The 20593-nt window shown below is 50.4% G+C and overlaps 8 protein-coding genes across 8 annotated transcripts; 3 read left to right on the top strand and 5 right to left on the bottom strand.

Moving 5' to 3' along the window:
* Positions 1-426: 426 nt before the first annotated feature.
* Positions 427-3327, bottom strand: N7532_007808 (Hid1 family protein; the record flags this gene model as incomplete). Its single annotated transcript, XM_056620300.1, has 5 exons — positions 427-942; positions 995-1497; positions 1549-1792; positions 1844-3160; positions 3232-3327. 5 exons carry the CDS (start codon positions 3325-3327, stop codon positions 427-429), a joined length of 2676 nt encoding a protein of 891 aa, XP_056471106.1.
* Positions 3328-3764: 437 nt separating this feature from the next.
* N7532_007807 (uncharacterized protein) lies at positions 3765-4726 on the bottom strand (the record flags this gene model as incomplete). Its single annotated transcript, XM_056620299.1, has 2 exons — positions 3765-4443; positions 4503-4726. The coding sequence occupies 2 exons, from the start codon at positions 4724-4726 to the stop codon at positions 3765-3767; spliced, it is 903 nt and encodes a 300-aa protein (XP_056471105.1).
* A 492-nt stretch (positions 4727-5218) lies between these two features.
* N7532_007806 (uncharacterized protein) lies at positions 5219-7121 on the top strand (the record flags this gene model as incomplete). Its single annotated transcript, XM_056620298.1, has 4 exons — positions 5219-5759; positions 5824-6212; positions 6272-6949; positions 7029-7121. 4 exons carry the CDS (start codon positions 5219-5221, stop codon positions 7119-7121), a joined length of 1701 nt encoding a protein of 566 aa, XP_056471104.1.
* Positions 7122-7405: 284 nt separating this feature from the next.
* On the bottom strand, positions 7406-8560 carry N7532_007805 (uncharacterized protein; the record flags this gene model as incomplete). Its single annotated transcript, XM_056620297.1, has 2 exons — positions 7406-8403; positions 8473-8560. 2 exons carry the CDS (start codon positions 8558-8560, stop codon positions 7406-7408), a joined length of 1086 nt encoding a protein of 361 aa, XP_056471103.1.
* Positions 8561-8771: 211 nt separating this feature from the next.
* Positions 8772-9573, top strand: N7532_007804 (mitochondrial 54S ribosomal protein bL19m; the record flags this gene model as incomplete). Its single annotated transcript, XM_056620296.1, has 3 exons — positions 8772-8967; positions 9030-9411; positions 9483-9573. The coding sequence occupies 3 exons, from the start codon at positions 8772-8774 to the stop codon at positions 9571-9573; spliced, it is 669 nt and encodes a 222-aa protein (XP_056471102.1).
* Positions 9574-9941: 368 nt separating this feature from the next.
* On the bottom strand, positions 9942-11021 carry N7532_007803 (uncharacterized protein; the record flags this gene model as incomplete). Its single annotated transcript, XM_056620295.1, has 1 exon — positions 9942-11021. The coding sequence occupies one exon, from the start codon at positions 11019-11021 to the stop codon at positions 9942-9944; it is 1080 nt and encodes a 359-aa protein (XP_056471101.1).
* Positions 11022-13461: 2440 nt separating this feature from the next.
* On the top strand, positions 13462-18334 carry N7532_007802 (putative ABC transporter; the record flags this gene model as incomplete). The annotated part of the gene is made up of 2 exons (XM_056620294.1): positions 13462-14073; positions 14129-18334. Coding segments are annotated over 2 exons (4818 nt in total), but the record flags the coding sequence as incomplete, so codon positions are not given.
* Positions 18335-18476: 142 nt separating this feature from the next.
* N7532_007801 (putative MFS allantoate transporter) lies at positions 18477-20583 on the bottom strand (the record flags this gene model as incomplete). Its single annotated transcript, XM_056620293.1, has 9 exons — positions 18477-18495; positions 18542-18751; positions 18811-18904; positions 18963-19203; positions 19260-19348; positions 19400-19617; positions 19670-19936; positions 19992-20230; positions 20311-20583. The coding sequence occupies 9 exons, from the start codon at positions 20581-20583 to the stop codon at positions 18477-18479; spliced, it is 1650 nt and encodes a 549-aa protein (XP_056471099.1).
* Between the last annotated feature and the right edge of the window lie 10 nt (positions 20584-20593).

Genomic DNA, 20593 nt, shown 5'->3' with positions numbered 1-20593 from the left:
TTTTCTCGGCCAGCGGCTGGATGAGAAGTGACGCGTGTTGATGGTAGTTCAGGGCGGAACTGCTGGGATTGTTGGTCTCCAGCACGTGTTCGGCCGATGGCTGGTTGCATCAACAACACACCACTTGCAAAGACTGACTGTGGGGAAATTTCCTCAACAAAAAAGGAAATCTACCTATTTTTACTTCTTATTGCATTATCCGCGTCAATTCTGTTGATTGTCGTTCCGACTTTTGAACTCAGTGGCAAGCGCCCACTTGGCAATTCGTCGATGTCAACGAAAACCTCAATCTACCCCGCTAGAGTATCGAGAGAGCTAATAGATACCTTCCCTGGTATTGTAGGGAAGACCAAATCATCCAAAGGAAACTCATATCATAAAGTAGTGTTACTATGTACATCAATAATCCTTGCGCATCGTATATCCCTAAACCTCCCGCACGCTCGGGGTTGAACTAATCGGAGGCTCCTGCGAGGTCGAGTTTCGGCCGCGGAGGCTGAGATTGCCAATCCGTTGAACGAGGTTGCTCCCGACTGCATCAACTGCTCCCTTTGGAGCAAGTAAGGTCGGCCCTTGAGCGGCAGCCTCCTGAACCTTGAACAGGCGGATCCCGGTTCCATTCCACACCCCAACGGTGCCTGGCGTTGCACCTGCGGCAGTACCGACAACCATCTCGCTGGAGAAAATGAAGCCCCACAGGAGAGACTCATACCAGCCCATGGAGAGTGCAGACCATTCGAACGATTGTGCACGAGTCGGAGTTGGTTCCACGATGATGCTCTTGACCTGGGGCTCATCGGCGAAGGACGGAAGGTTGCTGATCAAAGTACGAGCCTCTGGGCTAGAAGTGCTCTGTAGCGCAGCATCAGGAATATGAGGTGCGATGGCGGAGATGATAGTGATAATCGTGTGCAAAGGAAGCTCCGGAAGCCAGGATTCAAGCTAGTAAAAACGGTCAGCGGCCTGTCAGATAATAAGGTTCACAGAAACATACCCAAGCAACAGTTGGTGTAAATCCGATAGATGGCGACGTGAAAAGAGCAGTCATGCTGGTTTGGCTGGTAACACTGTTCTGACGCGAGAAAGGTGGATGCCCAGCAGGCATCTTGCCGCGAGCCTTCTCGGACATGCCTCGCACTTGCGAGCCCGTCTCATCGGCTGTGGACGCAATAGAGGGCCTGCGTGAGGTTTGAGCCGAGGGGGACGACTGGGAAGGCGTATGTTGTCCTTCATCGTCGGAATCATCATCCCCAATTGCGAATGCACTGTTCTCCTCTGGAATTTGAGTCAGAGGGGAGCGAGCACCTGACTGAATGTGCAGGTCCTCTTCCGATTGCGAAAGTGTCGGGCTCGCAGACATATCTCGAGGAGTAGATCCAGCCTTCCGTCTCTCCCTTTGACGTTCGATTTCCTGTTGGCCACTTTCCAGAGTGAATTCTCGTACCGCTTCAAAGCGTTGCTTATACTTCAGGATTGCGTAAACAAAATATGGGTTTTCTAAGATGTTAGTTAGCAAAGTTCGATAGACTGATGAACTTCGAAACGTACCCGTGAATTTGTATTCCAGGATCGCATTGATGAAGTCAAGCAGCGATGCAAGAAGAGAATGATTCGTCTCGTTGGCCAGCAAGAAGCTGGGCGCGGACATGGAAGAGAAGAGCTGAATGATCTTGGAGCTCGCGCTTGGGGAGACATGCTGAATATGAGGAGCAATGTTGTTGAGAATGATCAGAAGGGAAGGATAGACCGTGTCAAGGTTACCCTTGCTGGTAGTCATGAGAACATGGATAGACTGCAGAGTATCATTAGTGATGGTCAGCCACAATGAGAAGGAAGAACTCACAATGATGAGAAAGTCAGCATAGGAGCCGCGGAACCTTGGCAGCCTAATAGATTGGGGTAGGGTCTCCTGAGCCTCGAATTTCATGTTGATGCTCTTGCCAAAAGTCGTCTCTGCGCTCATTGTCTGGAGAATGAAAATGCACATTCGGACCACACCTTGCTTGGAAGGATCGTTCCGGTACTCCATTGCGTAAAAGATGCAGAGGATAAGGAAGTCGTGCGAGCGATTGGAGTCGATGATAAAGGACCTGAATCGCTTATTGCACTGCAGGGTCTCCCAAAAGAGAATCAGGATTTCCGGTGCCCACTTTACTGTCCTTTGACTCCCAGGGAGATAGGAGCTGGTCGCTTGCATTGGCTGATTCAAAACCCTTGTCATGCCATCCACAATGAACTGGAAGTCTTGTGGCCTATGCAATCTTCCATAATAATGACGGTAATAGTTCTTTGGTGGGGTCCCACGACCCTCTTCTGGAATGGGGTACATGAGGAGAACCAGCAGGAGTTGCAGACAATAGATGACCATGATTTGCTTTGAATCTTTCCAAACCACATGGTCGTATGGGACCCTCCACGATGCAGGATTGTATTTCATAGCCGTGTTCAGAAGCGAGCAGAGCAGTGTCAACACAGCCTGTTTATCCTGGCAGCTGGTGATGTAGGTGATAGCCTTGACACCTTGTACCGGAAGTGTGTTTGATGGCAGGTACATCGCTTTGCCGGTCATTGTCAGGAGAAGTCGTAAGATCTCGCATCGGTTGTTCTCCAAGTTCTTATTGGACCCCATTGCGGAGTTGCAACCGACACCACTTTGCCATATCGCATAGGAGATTTTGCTCTTTGCAGTCGGAAGAGTAGGAATGGTGAATTCTGCGAAGAAGAGCAGGTCGAACAGCGTGTCAATCAGCTCCTCGGCGAGAGGCTTCACATCCTCGTATTCCTCCGAGCGCGGAGAGGATCCATCCTGCTGGTCCTCCAGCTGAGCTTCATCAAAAAGAACCTCTCCGGCAATTTGCGCCTGTCTTGTCTTCTTCTTGCGACGTGACCAGAAAAACTTCTCTTCCCATTCTTCGAGATGGTCGGCTTCGTAGACAAAGGGGAGGAGTCGGGTAAGCACGCGGATACAGTTGAGCGCATCGCGGTCGGGGGCGAGATCTGGATCGGGGAACGACGGGTGATTCTTGAGAACTATCAGTCGCGACGATACTGAAAGCAGTAGAGTCTCGAAGTTGGACAGGGCGTGGTCTCGCGTTCGTCGAATGTCGGCCGGCGTGAATAAGCTGAAGACATCTTCGGTAGATTCAGGGAGCTCCCAAAACTGTCAAGCTTGTTAGCTTTTGCAATCTGTGAAGAGAAATCCAGGACTCCGGCAAGAGAGAGATGACATACTCGCGTCCAGTAGGGGTCGTCTGCGGGGATCTCTTTCTCCTCGGAGAGGCGAAAGATGCCCTGCTTGAAGACTAGCTTGGACTCTGAGGCCCCCATTTCTGAACAGATGAATTGCTCACAGCGTGAAGGTCATGTAGGGGAACCGGCAGAAAGCCTCGCGACCAAAGGTGAGAGTACCAAGTAGTGTACCTGTCAGTGGATAACTTGTGCTGGGTTGGTTCGTGCCTGCGGAGTGGGCGCGGACACATGGGAGATCTGCCGAGAGCCGCCAACAATCTGCGCAATGGCCACTCCGGCTCAGGACAAAAGCTGACACTAATTTGCACCCACAAATCATATTCTCATGGAGAAGGTAAATTGTGTTGAGCATTACTACCTTAGGGTACTTGTCCACTCATGGTCACTTTATTATTGATTGGATTTTCCTCAAAGGTCTGAATGATGTTGTTTATTATGAAGAACCCGCTAATCGACCATGACCGAATATCTAACAAACTCCTATCCACGCAGCCGATGAATAAACACGAAGTAAATCAAAAATCAAAGAGTACCGTTGCCGGCAGATAGCCGCCGGCTGCGCTCATAAAGCCATTTGTTGCTAAGCCCCAAGCTCTGTCGCTTGCCGGCAAGAGGAGAAGGGCTGCTCGGGCCCATGCTCGATTCTCCAAAGGAGGTGCCCAGGAGGCACCCAAGGAGTTACCGAAGGAGTTGCCGAAAGAGTTTCCAGAATTGCCCAATGAGTTGCTAAAGGAATTGCTGCGCGCAAGAGGGGAAGAAGACCCAATGCTCTGTCTGCGGACACTTCCCCGAGCAACATTCTCATTGGAAACTGCCTTATGGAAAAGCGGACTCGAAGCTGGCGAGAAAGGACCGGAAGAGACTCGGCGCCCCGAGAGACCGGGGGTCGCGGAAAGCGGAGATGACGGACTGTGGCCATTCGCGCTCGCGGGACTCGCCTTGCGCGAGGTAGACACTCGGTACCGCGGCGGGGTCACATACGTTGTTCCAGGTGTCGCAGGCGGGGTCGCGTTGGGATCCAGGCCAAGAAGCGCACGTTGGTTCGGGGTCAGGGGGATATCGGAGAAGTCGTCCTTGCGCCGAAAGAGAGGGTACAGAGCGATGAAGATGTTGAAGGCGAAGAACAGCTGCACGAGCAGCAGTGGGAGGTGATGGTACACAGGGTGATTCTCGGGATCGAAAACGTGACGCATGCTAGTTCAAGTTGTTAGCAGTGTGCACACGCAGAGAATTGGGGAATCATTTCAACTTACTAGCTCTTGAAGGTACTGCCATAAACCCAAGTCACGACCAAAGCACCGGCGTTCGAGACCAGCCTCCTCAGGTTCTTATCATCGAAGGTCGACGCATTCTGGCGTCTGACGACCTCGCCCAGCTGGGGATGGCGCCACTTTCCAGGAGTATCTGACCCCGCCGAGGCAGGAATACTGACAGGTGCAGCGGCCTTGGGGGTCGAGGGCAGAGATCGAGAAGCCATTTATGGGGCGGATGGTTGAAAGAGGAAGATAAGGCGATTGGGCGCAACAAACAGAATAATAAATGGCGGGCGTTGTCGCGTGCAGTGGCTATATCTTGAAGTTAATGGGAGAGCTCGATTCTTTCACTGCGACGGGCTGGGTTGACCGAGACTTACCTTTTCCACCTTTTGAGAAGGATGGGGGATTTGTACTTACCTTGGCGGGAGCAATGGGTGGACAGGGTCAACAGCGACACGGCGAGATTGACATTTGATGAGAGGGGGGTTTCAAATGGCCATTGCTCAGGAGGTCCAGTGTTGTGGTCGCAAGTGGCTGGGCAGCTCGAGGTACTGCCGCACGCGCGAGACTTTAGACGCCCGGCAATACAGTTGACCCGTTGCCGCCGCACGCGCGCAGCCCCTCAACGTCATAATCCGGGGCGCGGATGACTGCCTGGCCATTTCATTGTTGACACCTGCACTCCTCGCCGTGCTGCCTTCCCGGTTATCAAAATGGCGGATCAACTTTCGATTTTAGAGCAAGTAGATGCGACCATGTCGAATGTGCTGGCCGATTGGAACATCTACACTACCGTTTTTGCCGGCATTCTCGCTGCCTTCGCGCTCTACTCGCTCGTCTCATCCAAAGACCCCGACGTTCACCCATTTCTCCTCGCCCGCCAATCTACTGCCTCTCCGATCAGACGGTCTGGTGAATCTGCAACTTATCGCAGTCTGGAGACACCTTATGGATTCCCGCTTCGATCCGGACTGAATGTTAAGGACCCCGGACAGCCTAAGTATACCGCTGGTCGACGGGGCGATCTGCGTGATATCTGGAAGGCTGCTGTTCGTGGATATTTGAATCCAGATGGGTCTCCATCCGGCAAGCAAGGAAAGATATTTACCGCGCTCGGGAGAAATGCCGTGCAGCACTCGCTGTCTCAAGTTACTCAGGAAATCAATGTGGTCGGACAAAAGTTGCAAAAGTCCGGTGCCAAAACCGTTGCTGTTTGTCTGACGGACTCCGTTGAGCTTCTTGCATCTATCTTTGGTAAGAAAAATCTCATATTTATGCTTCATCGTTTGGTTATGCATACTAACTTTCGACACCAAAGCCGGCGCCTTTTACGGATTCAAGACCATCATTGTCCCCCACAATCTTCCTGCAGACACACTCTGCGCACACCTTCAGAAATGCAAGGCTGATGCTCTGATCGCTGAGGCTGGCTCACTCGATCTTTCTCTTGTCGCCAGGGGCAACAAACAGCTCGAGCTCGTTCTTTGGGTCGCCAAAGAGGGCAACCGACACATGGACTGGCACGATGTGCCCACGGAGGTCAAGGGCACCTTGAAGACATCCGTTTGGCACGAACTGGTTGAGGAATATAAGGACCTGGCGGGACTAGATGTCCCCGAGTACGACCCCACCACTCCTGCCCCGGCAGTCAACACAGTGTGGCCGTCCTCTGACCCGTCTGGCGAATTTATTGATTTCAAGGCAGAGGTAAGTGATTGTTACAGGAATTGAAGATCTCTCTACAGCGATAATAACCCTATTCTCAGAACCTCGTCGCCGCAATTGCCGCTTTGGGCTCTGCTCTTCCTCGCGACCAGCGATTTACCCCTTCGGATCTCGTGCTGTCTATCGATTCTCTCTCCCGTTCCTACCCTCTGCTGCAGATCATGAATGCGCTCTACTCGAACGCGTCTATCGCTTTGAACTCCGTGGCTGGTGAGAAGGTTGACTTTGCCCTTGCTACTCTTGGCGTGTCCCCCACCGTTATTATTGCATCCTCTCGCACCATGTCCGACTACCACGAGCGTGTCATGAAGCCACACACTGGGCCAGTTTCCTCTCTGGGCCGCTGGGTGCAAGCACGTACCCTGGATGCAGGGAACATGCCTTCGAAGAACATCTTCAGTCAAATTGCTCGTGTTGGACCCACTTCGGAGCTTTCGTTGGACAATTTGCGATTGCTGTGCATTTCCCACCGCGTCGATGCTGAGCCCGCTGTCCGTCTAACCTCGGAGCAACTGACTGAACTCCGAATCTTCACCGATGCTCGCATTGTGTATGCTCTTACTGGTCCTGGCATCGCCGGTGCCATTGCCCAGACCAATGTCTTCGATTACAGATGCCTCACTGGACCCAGCCACTTTGGTGCTCCGTTGAGTAGCACCGAGCTTACTTTGACTGACGTTTCGGAGAGTGAAGCATCTAATGACAACCTCGAGGGACAGGTAAGCAAGATATATGCCCTTGGCAATTTTTTGATCTTCTACGGTGCTGATTTTTTTCTTTTTCTTTTTTTTTTATTAGATTACTGTCTCTGGTCCTGCTGTCGTTGATGGTAAAACGACTTTGTCTGCCCGCGCGCGTATCACCATTGATAACACCCTTGAACTGTGTTAAAGCTGAGCTTTATCATTGCAATAGGCACAACAGAACTTAACATCCACCTTCGGTTCCTGAATGGAATTGAATAAGTCGGATTTCCTTAAGATGTGAATGTTTCATTAGCTTCTAGCACTCAGCGGGGATAACTCAACAAAACGCCAATGGCGATGATTTATTCAAAGCGATATCTTCCATCTTATGAAATACAAGACTAACCCCAAAGATGTTGGAAATGAAGGTAATATACATGCTATCGAAGTCAAAAAAGCAAACCAGCTGCAGTCAACAGCAGTGGTTTTCTAAAGTTTCAGCACAGCCTGGAAGGTATCATAGCTGAACGGACGCTTGGCACCCTCGGCGGAATACTTGGCCATCTGCTCCTCAAGCGCCGCCTTGACCTGGTTAAGGTGTGATGTGATTGAAGAGTGCAGCTGCTTGTCGGTGGCAACACCGTGAACCAAGAGACTCAACCGCAAGCTATTGTAGACTGGCACGGTCTCCTGGAGCCATTTCTCCCCGGTAGCAACGCTCTCGTCGGCGGGGGCCTTCTCGTGCTTGAACAGAAGCTTGGAGCAAATCAGCTTCCGTACATTATTGATCACCTCGTTGGTCTCGTCCTTGCCAGCAAATTCGCTGACAGCACGAGCGGCACTGAGTTCCAGCAAAGTGCCAATAACGAATGGCTGCCGTAGAGGATCGTTGAACAAGCTTGGCTTCCAGTGCTCGTCAACATAATGCTCTGCCTCTACCAAATCAATTGCCTGCTTTGCCAAACCCAAGGCTTTCTTGACGGCCTCGCCCTTAAATTCCGCCTTCTGTGCCATAGTATGCAATTCAAAGAATAGGCGTCGGTTCAGGTCGACATCTCGGAGTTGCAAACCGGTCTGGTTCTGTTGCTTGGCGCATTGGAGGATAAGGGAGAGTTTGTTGAATTTGTTGGTCACGCGCATGAGGTGCTCCCATTGGTCAGAGCTGATAACAAAGTTTGACATCCCAAGGCCGCTCATGAAGGGAACGAGGTTCTTGAAGTCGTTGTTGGCTTCCATAAGCTTGAGGACTTGCAGGGCCTCCTTCTTCGTGGGCAATTCGCTGAGCTTCATGGGTCGCAAGGTGAACTGTTCATTTTCGTTGATGCTAACAGTGATTGGCTCGTGGATCAATCTTTGCGCATGCTTTTCCTGGAACATGCTCCTCCGTTGCCGCCTGGGAAGACCATAAGGAATGAAAAGTTGTTGTCGAAATCGGCCGAGAGCCTGGTCCAGTTCGGCGGAGGAGGTCGGAGCGAAGGTGGGAACAGCTAAATATCGAATAAGAAAGAGTCATTTAGAGTCCCATTGAAATATGAGACCAAACAGTTGTATCTTACCCGAATAACTGCGGACTTGCGAAAAGGTCACCGACTGGCCGATGGTGCTCGGCCAGCGGAAGAGCCTGCCCATGGCAGTTTGCGCCATTGTCAAAGATCAGTTGGCGACAAAGAATATGATTGATGCAGGGGAGATAACGTAGAAAGGCTGGTCGTGGAGCAGAGAGGCTAAGCAAACGCGGATGCGCGAGAAAGAGAGACGAGGCGGAGAAGAATCTCGACGCCGGGCGGCTTGGCGGAAATTCTGCCGGTCCGCCAAAACTCGACGCCGACCTTCTCAACTCCTCAACATCACAATCATGGCGGCTGTACCAACAATGCGGCAGCTGGGCTGTCTCAGGTCATTGATCAAGACCCCTGAGGTCACTCAGTCACAAATTGGGCGTCGATTCATTTCGTCTGCCTACTCCCAGCGACCGGAGCGCGTTCCTCTCCCTCCTAACCTCCCCAAGCAGTTCCTGTCACAAATTCCGGAGCGCATGCAGCCCGACAATGGTATGTGATTACTTCTCAACTGCTTCAATATTACGTGAACTAACTACTCCGGTGATCTACAGGCCCCAAGCCCGTCAAGGTCTACCCTCCGCCTCCCTCCACCCGCGCAGCCTGCAAGGACCCCGTCGCGAGTGTCACGGAGTCGCAATTGTCCGTTCTCGATCCCAAGGGTGACCGCAAGGCCCTGTTCGACTACCGCAGAAACCCTCGCAGCGTTAAGCCCGGTGATATAGTTCGAGTGACCTTCAAGAACGGCGACCCATTCAACGGTGTTGTTCTGAGCATCAAGCTGCGCGGCATTGACACCTCTTTCTTGCTGCGCAATGAACTCACTCGTGTGGGTGTGGAAATGTCCGTGAAGGTGTTCAACCCCAACGTTCAGAGCGTGGAGATTGTCCAGCGTGCCATGCGCAAGCCTCGTCGCGCTCGTCTGTACTACATGCGGTATGTGAACATCTTAAATTGGTCGAGCCAGCCATCCGTGCGGATAAAGATGCTAATATCCTTCTTTATAGGTCCCGGAAGCACGATCGCCGCAGTGTGGAGAATGTTGTCGCTGCTTATATCCGCCAGAAGAAGGCATTCCTGGGCAACGCCAAGCGGTAATTGGACAAAAGCTGAGCGTGGTCTATCTTGCATATCCAAGGGTGTATTATTATCTGTCTATATTAAACCGAATTTCCATTTCATTTTCAAACACGGAACGTCTCGTTGTCTACAATGAGGTACTTGTCGGACAAAAACAAACACTGTGAATGAACAGTACAGGCCGCGAACATACTAATCGAAGCGACTGGGCCGAAGGCAAGGAGACAAGTTGGTCGTATACGGTGCTGTGTGGCCATGCAGTGATTGTGCGTTGCAATGATTGGAGATGGAACATATTGAGTGAAGAAGTAAGCTTATTGATACACTATTTACCTTTGCAGCGTCGCATGGTCACAGTCGTCGTATATACATCTCTCATGACCACATTACAACGTGATCCGTCGGGCCTTCAAAAACTCATAATCAGGCATCGAGTCTCTCACGCGTTCCTCGATCAGTCCAGCGATTTCTTCGCCGAACTCAGCCTTCCACTTGGCTGCTTCAGTGTCGATATCAATGGTGGCAGGCGCCTTATCCTTGACGATACCCTTTGATTCCTCGAGGGTAGACAGGAAAATCGAAGCAGTCTGACGCTGGATATCGGGCTCCTCGGCATTGGCATTCGAGGGTGCCTCCCAGCTGTCGGATCTCTTCGGCTCGCCATTGTTATTCCATTCAAACTGCAGGACACTCTTGTCAAGACCAGTCTGCTCACAGAGCTTGTACACGATCTCCGGGTTGTGGATCAGGTCGTGAGCATCCACCAACGGCGGCGCAACCGGGACATCGGGCTGTTCCAAGCACCACTCATAAAGCATGCGAGTCCAGCGCATGGTCATATTGGTCAGGGATGAACCCTTGACACCATCCTCGTCTAGGAATCCACTGTCGGCAACCTTTTTCATCGCACGGTACATCGACGGCCAGGCCAGAGCTGGGTGACGAATGATGAAGGCAAATTGCCAAGAACACATATACTCGTCCGGCAAGATGGTTTCGTTGTGGGCGGAGTAGCTCCTAGAAGGGCCGTAGGAATCCGAAATGTCCATGTGGAAAGCTTTAAAAAACTCTGGGTCCCCGGTGCCTGTTCTCATCTTGTCCAGGGCCGCGGGATTAAAGAACCAGAAGGCGTGTTCTTTTGCGAACATGGCTTTTCCATCTTTCTGCGCCAGCGCAGATTCATTCTCCAGAGCATCGAGACACCCCTGGAAAGCACTTTTCACGGAGGTCTTGTCATCCTGCGACCATTGCTCCGCGGGTTTGCCCAGATAACCGCTCTGTGCAGTTGAGACGAAAGCCGGGTAGAAGAAATATCCACCCTTTTGGCTGGTATGAAATTGAGGTTGCTCGTGGATGTTGAGAATTTTCATGAGAAGATTGGACGCAGTACGGGGCACTGAGATGAGCAGCATACGGCGGGGGTTGCCAGCGCCATTGACGTTTTGAATACTGTCGGTGACAGCCATGGCGAACAATCAAGATAGGGTTGGTTATCCGGGATAAGCTTAAGTGGCTCAGAAGCAATGAGGGCGCCTGAAGATGACTACATTACGGGGGTTAATGGCGTGATTATATATCTAGTGTCGATCTCAAAGACCCCAACATTGCAGGCCAGTTCCGAAACCCTAGCCCACTTCATGTACTGCTATGAGAAAAGTTCCATTTCGGCCTTCGGCGGCGCGGATCGACACCGAGGCAGTGGAGCAAGGGGGCCCGCCGGCGTGGCCTTTGACTGGATCTCTGCGTTTCGATCAGCGCCCTGAAAGGTCTTCTGGGATGGTGCTGGCTAAGATTACTCGGCATTCGGGGGCTCGGTTCTCCGAGTAGGAACCTTTTTGGTGTTCTGCTATCATGAATGGGTGCTTGGGTCTCAATGTAACCAAAAAGAGTTGCATGCATTGCGGGCACGATGCACACTTTAGCAGTCACCCCACACAGGGCGCAGAAGAGGAACATGGCATGAGACCTATATTCCGCTTACATAAACGATCTATCCAACAAGCAGGTGTCAGAACGTAAGGCACTCATTCAGGATGCATCGAATCAAAGTGCATGCACAGTTGTCGAGTGTGGGATCTTCCCACTTCCTGCGTTGTGTTCCTGCGACCCGACAGGCGGTCTGAGCAGGAGATCTTATTCATTGAGAGATTCCAAGCCGCTTAACATCACTTAATGTTTATCTGATCTCACATGTGTCATCGATTTACGGCCACTTCCGTTCATGGTTGTGCCCGCTCAAGGGGTTCCAAGATTGTCCCCTCCGGATATCGGGAATTTATAAAGAATTGCACACGACATTGAGAACAATGAATTGTGAGGGTGGGTGCCTGGAGCTTATTTTTAGCAGCACCTGACAGGTGCAGGTATACTGGATAAGTACAATTGTATTCACAGGATCTCAAGCTAGAGCCTCCAGTAAATTAAGCTACTACTCGCGTTACGGGCAGAGAAATTCGAATTTGAAATTTTGCGCATCTACTCGCCTTGCGAAACAACCTGCCAGGCCCGTGAGAGAGTGTGTATCTAATAATCGGTAGAGAGCTCCACTCGGTGTAAATATGGTATGTACCAAGGACATCAGATCGATGACAGAAAGAACATATTACCAGTGAACAGGGACTCGTACGCTTAGGGGAGCAGTATCAAAACGTCACGAAATGCAATCATGCTTCGGAAGGTCTATACATAATACGAGAAGCAGAAAATTATTATTACAGTGTTGCGAAATTGATGGTAACATGATAAAGCGACTCAGACGTGCCGGTCATGATCTATAGGCGCGTCGGGTAAGCAGACGGTGCATGTTGTGAGCGCGTTCTTGGAAAGTTGTTGTGTTCTTGGAAATATACGGCGACATCAAGCAGCCAGTGTTGTTAATTATGGGGCTATTTGATATGAAAGACGTGCCCTGTTGCATAGCGAATGCCGATCGAAGAGACAAGAGTGTGAATGTTTGAGGATATGGATTGGACACGGCCACCAAATTTAGAGTGCTGGCCAATGTCATGTGTCGAAATTGAACCCATGTCAACATGCGCTATTTGCTTTGTGAACCTTAAATAGAACAAGAAGGAGAGCGTGACAGTACCTAATCTGGGTTCAAGGCTCCCTCGTGGACAGGGTAGTAGAGACTTAAGAGCACCTCGCTACCTAAAGATTTGCCTCTTGTTTTGCCTCCTCACATTGGAGGTAATGTACAGATGCTAGGTAGTACCCGCTTAATGGGCTAGGCAGCAAAAAGCACAAATCACAACTGCGGACTGGGAGTCTATGACGCGGCTGTGCTTTAAGCGACTTGGCTGAGTATTACAAGAAGAAAGGAACATATCCAGCGTATCGATCGATCGGGGATGAGTGTATCACGGTTTTCGCATTGTATTTGGCATGATAAAAACATAGTAGTAAGGAGTGGTTCCAGTTCGTTAATATGAACGTAGAAAAGAGTATGGAACTTTTTCCACTACTACAGGAAGGTTAGAACGTGGCGCAGTTGATAGTTGATAGCAAACACTCAGCCTAAATGAGTTTACAAGGTCCAAAACCATGTGGAGATGGTACTTTGGTGGAGCCGCATAGATCTCGCGTTGAATTTTGGCTCAGCTCTACCCGCAGACAATCACGAGACAGGAAAACTGTTTGCAAGCAGAGAGAAAAAAAAAAACAAAAAAAATTTTCTCCGAGAGGAGACGAATCGAATATTTCACGCCCAGCTTATTTCCGAGGCCAGAAAATGCCGAGAAAAGTACACGGGCGTCCCAACCGATCGGGTAAGGTGCGGGTGCTATCATCGCTCCCCGTTTCCGGGGTCCGTCTCTCTCTTCTCGCTTTTATGAGCTGTGTTTCCTTGACTTCTCGCTGGTCTGAACCTCGTCTGTCACAAAGTTCGCACTCACCGGATATGCAATCATGATGTTGTTCCTCCGGCAGGTGTGGACCCTCACACTGAAGAACTTGCTCATCACGCTAGTCCGCCCATTCACCACCACTTTCCTTCGCGCGTTCGTTCTGCCAGTGGTTTTTGTTGCAATCATCTCATACGCAAGGAACTTTTTCGTTCCACCGTCGGTGTACGGTATCGCCGATACGTCACCTGTGCGATCATTGACAGATTCCCTGAGCGCTGTGTCTGGAGGTAGAGACAAGCTTGTCTTCGTTAATAGCGGATTTGACAGCGGAGATATTCAGAAAGTTATCGACGAGGTCTCGGCGCCAGTCAGAGCCCATGGAGATACCGTCATCACGTTGACTTCCGAAGACGAACTCCGAGAAACCTGTCGCACGACCCTTAGAGGGACCTCGTCATGCATTGCGGCGGCTGTCTTTTATTCCTCTTCGAACGAGGGCCCTGGTGGTATGTGGAACTACTCAATTCGCGCCGATGGCTCGCTAGGTTCGAAGATCGACACCCACAAGAGCAACAACGACCAGGAAATCTACTTGGTGCCATTCCAGCACGCGATAGACTGGGCCATTGCAGGAGTCAATGCTACTGCAGATGAGGGGAGTCTTCCGAATAAGGTGCCTATTGAACTCCCCTGGTAGCGGGCACATTGCCAAATCGAATTCAATATAGATCATGGAATACCCGTTCACCTCCTTGACCCAGGAGCAACGCCGAGACCAGATTCGTGTCCGCTACATGAGCGCCATTATCGATATCATCAGTGTCGCCATCTTTATCGGAATGGTAGGTGTCACTTATCAGCTGACGGAGTTGATCGCAATGGAGAGAGAATTGGGTATGAGCCAGCTGATCGATTGCATGATCCCAGTGTCATCGCACTGGAAAGCTCAAGCGGCCCGCTTTATAGCGTGTCATCTCGCGTTGGATATGATCTACGGACCAGGTTGGATCGCCACGGGTATCATACTGAAATATGGAGTCTTTGCGAACTGCTCTGCTGGCATTACTGTTGTCAACCATATTCTAGTGGGCCTAGCGCTGTCGTCGTTCGCCATATTTGGCGCATCCTTTTTCAGGAAGGCGCAACTCAGCGGCATCTCAGTGGTCATCGCCAACCTGCTACTGGGAGTAATTGCTCAGCTTGCAGGAGTCACGACTAACGGCGCAGTCGTTGTACTGGGACTGTTGTTCCCATCAATGAACTATGTCTTCTTCTCAGTTCAGATGGCTCGATGGGAAAGACAAAGCCTGCCAACGAATCTGGTCAAAGCGGCACCGGAGAATCCATGGAGCATACCCGGTGTTGCTCTTTGGATTCTTTTGATTGTTCAGATCATCGCGTATCCGATCCTTGGTGCCATGGTCGAGCGGGTCCTCTATGGCACTGGCTCCTCTGGCAGGAGAACCGTTTCCAACCAAAATAACTGTGCCCTCTCCATCGATGAATTCTCAAAGGAATATCGACCATCTCTGCTGAGACGAAAGCTTGGAAACTTACTCGGTTCCAAACAGCAGAGTGTCCTTGCAGTCAAAAACCTTAGCCTGAGTGTTGTCAAAGGCGAAATCATGGTTCTTCTAGGAGCAAACGGCTCTGGAAAGTCGACAACACTTGATGCAATCTCAGGCCTCACGAAAATTTCCAATGGCTCGATATCCATCGATTATGGCACAGGCGACAGGAACTTCGGGCTGTGCCCCCAGAAAAATGTTTTGTGGAGCACATTGACAGTCAAAGAACACGTGAGGATATTCAATGGCCTGAAGTCCACCAGCGGAAGAGACCAACATGAAGATTTACTGCAATTGATCGACCAATGTGACCTTGGAAACAAAGCCAACGCTCGATCGAGAACCTTGTCTGGAGGTCAGAAAAGGAAATTGCAACTGGCGATGATGTTCACGGGTGGATCCTCGATATGCTGTGTGGATGAAGTATCTTCAGGCTTAGATCCGATTTCACGCAGGAAGATCTGGGATATTCTGCTCGCAGAGAGAGGGCAACGGACAATCGTTTTCACAACACACTTTCTCGACGAGGCCGAGCTTCTTGCCGACCATATTGCGATACTCTCAGAGGGGTCGCTGGAAGCAGAAGGATCTACTGTCGAACTCAAGAATCGTCTCGGATTGGGCTATCGTGTTCATGTTCATCACGCTCCTGGATCTACAGATCGTCTTGGCATAAAATACGATGGCGTCAAGAAGGAAGTTCATTGCGATGAAGCAATTTACACCGTCCCGGACTCTTCACTTGTCCCGCAACTTGTCGAGGCTCTCGAAAATCGCGGGATCTCAGACTACCGAATCAGTGGTCCGACCATCGAAGACGTTTTCCTCAAACTTGCTCGGAAAATCTCAGATGTTCAAGTATCCCCTGAGTCGATCCAGCCTCGCCTGTCCTCGATGTCGGAGAATCTTGTCCAAGACACGAATGAAGACGCCACCCTGCAGCTGCTGAAAGGAAAGCGTATTGGAATGAGACTTCAGGCGGCCACGCTGTTCGCCAAACGTATCATTATCCTGCGTCGCAATTATATACCCTATGTTGCTGCACTTCTCATACCGGTCATCACGAGTGGCCTCGTCACTCTGTTTTTGAAAAATGCACAGCCACTGACATGCTCCGGAGCGAGGCTCTTTAGCACGCCTGATCCTCAGACCTTTAGCTCGATTAGCGATGTCAGCATCATTGCAGGTCCAGTCAATCGGTTACCCATCTCTACCCTGAACGCCTACATCGAATCTGCCCTTGGAGCATCCCAGTCCTCGACCAAGAGCCCTGTTAACGCATCAGACATATTCCACTTTGTGAACAGTCTCGGTGATTTCAACTCCGAGGTTGCATCTCGACGACTAAATACCACACCGGGAGGTTTCTGGCTTGGCGATTCATCTTCGCGGCCTACGTTTGCATGGAAGGGTGACAATGGCGCATTCCCCCTGGCAGCGGCAACCCAGAATCTGATGGACAACTTCCTTACCAATACGTCTATTGGATTCCAGTACCAGGCATTCGATATTCCGTGGCAATCTGATTTCGGAAAATTACTACAGCTTCTCGTCTACTTTGGCCTGGCTTCCGCAGTCTATCCTGCGCTCTTCGCCCTCTACCCCACTGTGGAGCGCTTGCGCAATATTCGCGCCCTGCACTACAGCAATGGAGTTCGTAAGCTACCACTATGGCTTGCATATCTCAGCTTCGATTTCTGCATAGTCCTCTTAGCCAGCGCCTTGGCGACCATCATATTCCGAGCTGCGTCAGATATCTGGTATCATGTTGGATATCTCTTTGTCGTGTTCTTCCTGTATGGATTATGCGCGACCCTTTTCGCCTACGCGGTCTCTCTGATCGCTAGATCGCAATTGGCAGCATTTGCGTTTGCGGCCGGAACGCAGTGTGTCTTCTTTCTTATTTACTTCATAGGCTACATGTCTGTTCTCACCTATGCGCCTACGACCCTGATTGACAGAAATCTCTCCATCGTTCATTTCACAATCTCCGTTGTGACACCTATCGGCAGTCTTTCCAGGGCGATGTTTGTCTCTTTGAACATCTTCTCCATCCTGTGTCGCGACCGAGAGATCGTCTCATATCCGGGCGAGATTACAGTCTACGGCGGGCCTATTCTCTACCTTGTCATCCAGTCTCTCATACTGTTTGGCTTGGTCGTTTATTTTGATGGAGAAGGACATGGGTTTGGTTTGTGGCCGCTGAAGTCAAGATCAACCCATGTCGAAGAAAAGCAACAAGTGGACGAAGATGTCGCTCTTGAACTGACACGAGTGAATAGCTCCAATGATGGATTGCGAGTCCTCCATTTAACCAAGGCATTCAAGAAATTCACGGCTGTCGAGGATGTTACCTTTGGTGTGGGCCGAGGAGAGGTATTTGCGTTGCTCGGTCCAAACGGAGCCGGAAAGACAACGACGATCAGCCTCATCCGAGGTGACATGAAGCCTTCTGAAAAAGGAGGCGCTATCTTCGTCGAGAACGTCTCTGTGACCGAGAACCGTGCCAATTCCCGATCGCACTTGGGTGTCTGCCCCCAATTTGACGCGATAGATCAAATGACTGTGATAGAGCATCTGAAATTCTATGCCCGCATTCGTGGCGTATCCGATGTCAACTACAACGTCAATCAAGTGATTCAAGCCGTTGGACTGACCCAGTTCCAACATCGCCTGGCAATGAAGTTGTCCGGTGGTAACAAGCGCAAGCTGTCTCTTGGAATCGCGTTGATGGGAAACCCCACAGTTCTCCTCCTTGATGAGCCTTCATCGGGAATGGACGCTGCATCCAAGCGCGTGATGTGGAAGACACTCGCATCTGTTGCACCTGGTCGTTCTATCGTGCTTACAACTCATTCAATGGAAGAAGCCGATGCCCTTGCTAACCGTGCTGGCATCATGGCGAAACGCATGCTTGCACTTGGTACCACTGACTATCTCCGATCCAAGTACGGCAATATGTACCATGTCCACCTGGTTCATTCTGGCGCTCCGCATACATCGGATGAAGATATGAACCGCATGAGAAACTGGGTACAGGAAACGTTCCCCGGCGCCGTCATTGAGCAGAAGACCTATCATGGACAGTTACGTTTTAGTATCCCTACTTCTTCTGTGTCTACGTGTGGCGAGAGACTGTCTCTGTCGACAAACGAGATTTTGCCCGACCAGGGACAGGATGCCCTAAAACAAGGATCGACATCAACTCCAATGTACGACAGTACCGTTGGCAGTCTGTTCTCGTGCATGGAGTCCAACAAACCTCTGCTCGGGATTGAGTTCTACTCTGTCAGTCAAACTACCCTTGACCAGGTCTTCCTATCTATTGTGGCGAAGCATAATATCGAGGAAGAGAATTCGGCCCCCAAGTGAGTGACCGCACAGAGCCAGCCTGAACTTAGCAGTGTCTGTTATTTCATGGTATACTATCTCCATTCATGTACGTCGTCTCAAATGCAACGAATGTAGCCTAAAACTTGTATTTATCGTATTTATATCGCGTAAGTCCTTAGTAAATGTATCGGAAGCTGGGAAAAGTCAGTCAGAACTGTGCAATTGAGGGAAAGGGCAAACGAAGAAACATACTTGAGATTCTCCCGATCTGTCAGATCCAAGAAAGCGGTCGAGTCCAGATCTCTGCCTTCAAGACCACCTTCCATCTGAGACTGGATGCGATCGCGCTTCTTGTTCTCCCATCGTAGAAGCAAGCCGAGGACAGTGATGAGGACAGCCTCGATTAAGTGCGAGACAATCATCGACCAGATTCCGAGCTCGTATGTTGGTCTGAATTATCTTGTATTAGCTTCGCACTTCCCGAGAAGGATGCTGTAAGGAAAACCCACGATTGATCAGTCTTATAGAAGAAGGGACCTGCAATGTTACCGGTACAATAGCCGAGGAAGAGCACGGCGTTGGTAACCACCTTCTTAGTGTGACCTATTGCGAGAAGAAACATCAGTAAAAGCAGATTAATGGTTAGTAAAGGTCAACCTACCAGCTGTATTTGCAATTTGCATGCTGAGAATGAGCACAAAAGCAGCGTTATATGGCCCAGTGAGGTAGTAACAGATTAACCGGCCAACTGGTCGGTCAATGGGCACAAAGCGTAGACCAAAGGCACCGGCAAGGTTCGGAATGAGGAAAATTAGAACGAAAAGGCAGCGTCTGTTCTCGAATCGATCATTCAAATATACACATGTCAAAATTGACAGAGCGATGAGAACGCCATATGGAATCTAGAGAGAAAAGTTAAGATAAGTGACTTCAATATCTGGTTCTCTGCCAAACATACTTGCATGAGAGTTGTAACCAAGGTGGAAAAGCCAAAGCCCTGGATAATGATGGTACCGAAATTGGAGATACCGCCGTTGGGAACGTTACCTATTTAAGAAGTTAGCAAAATGATCGCAGAACAAAATACCTTCTACTCACAGACAACACCGAGGATGAAGAACATGTAGAGTTTGTAGTCCATGAATGCCTCGAGGATCTGGTATGGTTTGAGATGTTTGTTTTCCACACCCGTTTGATTCTCTCTGATCCGATCCACAGCGATCCGCTTTTCACTCAGGGTCAGGCCGCGAGCCGTGACAGGCGAATCGGGAAGGAAGATGAACATGACAATACCCCATGCGGAGCAGAGTGCACCACTGAGAGGATTTAGCATCGAAGTCTGCAAGAAATGATGAAAGAGATTCTTACATTACAATGAATTCGTACTTCCACGATGGCAAGGCGCCTTTAATATGACCGATTCCATATCCAAGCAACCCACCAAGAGCAATTCCAAAGCCATTTGCAGTATACCAGAGACCAATCCGGACAGGCTGCTCGCGGCGAGTATACCACATGCTAGTGATGAGCATGAAAGCAGGGTCTGCACAGGCTTCGGCGGCACCGCCTAGAGCGCGGAGAACAGCGAGTGTTTCGAAGCTATTGCATGCTGCTTGAATCATGAGGAAGACGCCCCTATCGAAGGAATTATAATATGGTCAAGAGTAATGGTTTAATAATGCAAACTCACCACATGAAGATGTTGGCCCCAAGATACTTTCCTGTTGACAAGTTGTTAGAGACGTCTTTTCCATAGTGTGAGACCAAGAGGCAGATATTACCAATCGGAAGCCGTTGCATGAGGAAATTCGTTGGGAATGCCCAAGCCAAAAAGCCAAAGTAGAAAATACTACTGAGCCAGTTATACTGAGTGCCATGGAGATTGAGGTCCTCGCGTATGTCAAAAATCGCGGCGTAACTCAATGTTGTCTACCGCGATTGGAGAATGTCAGAATAATACACAACTCGACTAGAAGAGTTGGGGGAGAGGGGGGGGAGGGGTTGATCACCTTATCGATATAGAAAAAGGCGTAGCAGACTGCTAAGTAAGGCAGGATCATAAAGTCAATCTTCCAGAGAACTCTTCTCGCCTCGGCGGGATCGATCGCTTCGTGCAACTCGTCCGGGTCGTCGAACAGCGCCATGGCGACATCGCCGTCGGCGGCTTGCGCAGACTTCCATTTCGCGCGGACCTGGTTGCTTTCCGAGTGAGAAATGGTGGGGACATCAGCAATGTCGGCTTTCGAGCCAGATGAAGGCTGGCTCATATGACTGTCCGCCATCTTGGTTGAT

Source organism: Penicillium argentinense, assembly GCF_028826775.1.
Source record: "Penicillium argentinense strain IBT 30761 chromosome Unknown utg000009l_segment0_segment0, whole genome shotgun sequence".
In the NCBI taxonomy this organism is placed as follows: domain Eukaryota; kingdom Fungi; phylum Ascomycota; class Eurotiomycetes; order Eurotiales; family Aspergillaceae; genus Penicillium; species Penicillium argentinense.
The sequence above is the reverse complement of the archived record's forward strand: the minus strand, read 5'-3'. Positions and strand labels throughout refer to the sequence as shown.